A 3,245-nucleotide genomic window follows, 5' to 3' on the forward strand; every position below is an offset into this window, starting at 1 on the left:
CTGGTGAAAATTACTAACGACCTCCTTATTGCATCAGACAAAGGACTTGTCTCTGTACTGGTTTTATTAGATCTTAGTGCTGCATTTGATACCATTGACCATCAGATCCTATTGCAGAGACTGGAATATTTCATTGGCATTAAAGGAACCGCTCTAAGCTGGTTTAAGTCCTATTTATCAGATCGATTTCAGTTTGTACATGTTAACGATCAGTCCTCCATGTTCCTCAAGGATCTGTCCTCGGACCAATTCTGTTCACTTTATATATGATTCCTTTAGGCAATATTATCAGGAAATATTCCATAAGCTTTCATTGTTATGCAGATGATACTCAGTTATATCTATCGATCAAGCCAGATGAAACTCATCAGTTAGCTAAACTTCAAATGTGCCTTCAGGATGTTAAAACCTGGATGACCTGTAATTTTCTAATGTTAAACTCAGATAAAACTGAAGTTATTGCTCTGGGGCCTAAGCACCTCCGTGACGCATTATCTAAAGATATAGTTTCCCTGGATGGCATCGCCCTGGCCTCCAGCACCACTGTGAGGAATTTTGGAGTTATCTTTGAGCAGGACATGTCGTTTAAGTCTTACATTAAGCAAATTTCAAGGACTTTTTTCACCTATGTAATATTGCGAAAATTAGGAACATCCTGCCTAAAAATGATGCAGAAAAACTAGTCCATGCATTTGTTACTTCTCCTGTCTTAGCTTCTCTGCATTGGCTGCCAGTAAAATCCAGAATAGAATTTTAAATCATTCTTCTTACCTACAAAGCTCTTAATGGTCAGGCACCATCTTATCCTAAAGAGCTCATAGTACCTTACTACCCCACCAGAGCACTGCGCTCCCAGAATGCAGGGTTACTTGTGGTTCCTAGAGTCTCCAAAAGTAGACTGGGAGCCAGAGCGTTCAGCTATCAAGCTCCTCTCCTGGATGGAGGGTGTATGGATCAAACTTACTGTCTCGTGTTTAGGTGTTGAGCACGAAGGTCGAGGGCAAGAGGAGGGATCCCACCTAATTGTGTTTTGAGAGGCAAATGTTTTGGAATGCTCGGCCGCCATGAAGCTAGGCAGCCGTGGGAGACGCTTCATGAAGCTCGACAGCAGTGAGTCCTTTCTCTGTATAGTTCAAAAATTAAACAAAACACACAAAGTCCAAACAATCCAGCAGGTAATAATTCTAAAGGCAATTGGGGATTTCTGTGCTGACTGTTCCATCAACCCAGGAACGACTAATCGAACAGTCAGAATGGAAATGTTCCCCATTTGCTTTTAGAATTATTTACCTGCTGGATTGTTTGGACTTGGTGTGTTTTGTTGTTAGTATAAAGACATTAAATCACTCAGGTGGTAAGAGGATATTCAGTCATTCTGTATGATTAGCATTATCTTTAATATAGGTAAAATGACATTCCAAATGATTTTAAAATCACTGCCAATCCTTCCCCCGCAGTACCAGCTTGAGACACTTGATGGATGGTTTAAGGCGGGGATTATGTTTCTAAACAGTGACTGTGGGCAGGGATCTGTGTTACTGACGGACGCTCAGAGCACAAAGTCAAATCATAAAAAGAGAACACGCTCTCCTCGACAAGTCAGAGCATCGTCAATGCAGTAGGGCAGAGCAGGCTATTCACAAGAACCTTTATAGCTTTGTGATCATTAGACATTACCTTTAGTTCTATTATTCATATGTGTGTGATGAAAAATTTAATTGCTCTTAGATGCCTGTTCATTAAGTGTTATTTGTCTGTTTTACTGTAGGTACCACAAAGAAAGACATATGTCACAGGTTGTTCACATTTATGTATTTAACAATTCTTTACTGGACGTGTGGTTGTAAATCTAAAGTTATTATCACTATCCATGATGTCAGAAAAATTACCTGTTTGGTGGGTTAAGATATGCTTGTCTTTTACAGAACCTTACTGTGGTGGATGGAGAACATATCAACTCCTCTCAAGCAGCCTATCGTGTTCGAGTTGGAGGGCTTCTATGTACCACCGGGCTACGGCACTTTCCTGTTCTTCCTGGCTCTGTTAAATTTCTTTGTAACGCTGTTGGGGAATAGCATGGTGGCGTGCGTCATTATCATAGACAAGAACCTCCACAGACCCATGTTCGTAATGGTTTGTAACCTCGTAGTGTGTGATCTGCTGGGGGCCACGGCGGTGCTGCCTCACCTGATGGTGCACTTCTTGACGGGACAGAAGACGATCGCCTACATCCCGGCCATCGCCCAGGCCTTCTCTGTGCACATGTATGGTGTCGCAGCGCAGACTATTCTGGGAGCGATGGCCTATGACAGGTATCAAAACGCACCACATCAAGAAAAATAGTCACAGATTGAAGTTTTACTGTCATGCATAAATGGCACAGACTGACTCAGAGACTAATCTGTTTTACTGTTTCAGAATTCTAATTTTAGCTGTATACTATTATGTCAGACTGGGTGTTATTGTTGTGCTGTTACTGGACCTTGAATTGTTATTAATGGGTTAAGAAAAGACCTTTGCTGCATGTGCTGTACTTCTTGGTTTTTAAAAATAATTTTTAGAGAAACCTTGAGAAAATAAATTACTTCAATTTGCCATGATTGGCTTTCTCATATAAAACCATCCTCCACCAGTCTGGCCATCTTCTTTGTTGATTTTGCTGCAATAAAGTGTAACTGGTCTGTATGTGAGCAAAGCCTAAATAAGAGCAACTTTAGGTTATTTTCTTGCATACAGAAACAGATACCCGCAGTTAGAGATGCTTTGATCCTGTTAAACTTGGAAAAGCTAAGGATGGTTTTGATGTCTCTAACAGTGCTCCTCTCTGCAGGTACATTGCGGTGTGCGAACCACTCAGGTATCACAGCATCATGACATCAGCTCGGCTGCACTCCTGCTGTGCTCTGGCCTGGTTCGTCGCTCTGCTGTGTATTGCTGTGCTCTTCTCCTTCCATATGAATGTCCCGCTGTGTGGCAATACCATCAAACATGTGTACAGCAGCAACCGTGCCATTCTGAGCCTGGCCTGCAGTCCCACCCCTATCAGTGATATCTATGGTCAGTGCATTTGTTTAGAATGTAAAGACATACAGTATGTTGTTGAACACTAGCCCTTTTAATCAGGCAATCATGTTGAATCAGGGAAAGGAAGAAGAAGTAATTACATTCATTTATTACAGTTTGTCTTTATTTTTTGTCACTTCTTTTACTTCTTTCTTTCTTTTTCTTTCTTTAAGTAAAATACC

General features: G+C 41.2%; 1 protein-coding gene across 1 annotated transcript; it reads left to right on the plus strand.

The window, feature by feature from the left end:
• Positions 1-1,908: 1,908 nt before the first annotated feature.
• Positions 1,909-3,110, plus strand: LOC123963011 (putative olfactory receptor 13C6). Its single transcript, XM_046039530.1, has 2 exons — positions 1,909-2,312; positions 2,831-3,110. The coding sequence occupies exons 1-2, from the start codon at positions 1,909-1,911 to the stop codon at positions 3,108-3,110; spliced, it is 684 nt and encodes a 227-aa protein (XP_045895486.1).
• Positions 3,111-3,245: the final 135 nt, after the last annotated feature.

This window comes from Micropterus dolomieu, linkage group LG23 (genome assembly GCF_021292245.1).
Source record: "Micropterus dolomieu isolate WLL.071019.BEF.003 ecotype Adirondacks linkage group LG23, ASM2129224v1, whole genome shotgun sequence".
Lineage (NCBI taxonomy): Eukaryota > Metazoa > Chordata > Actinopteri > Centrarchiformes > Centrarchidae > Micropterus > Micropterus dolomieu.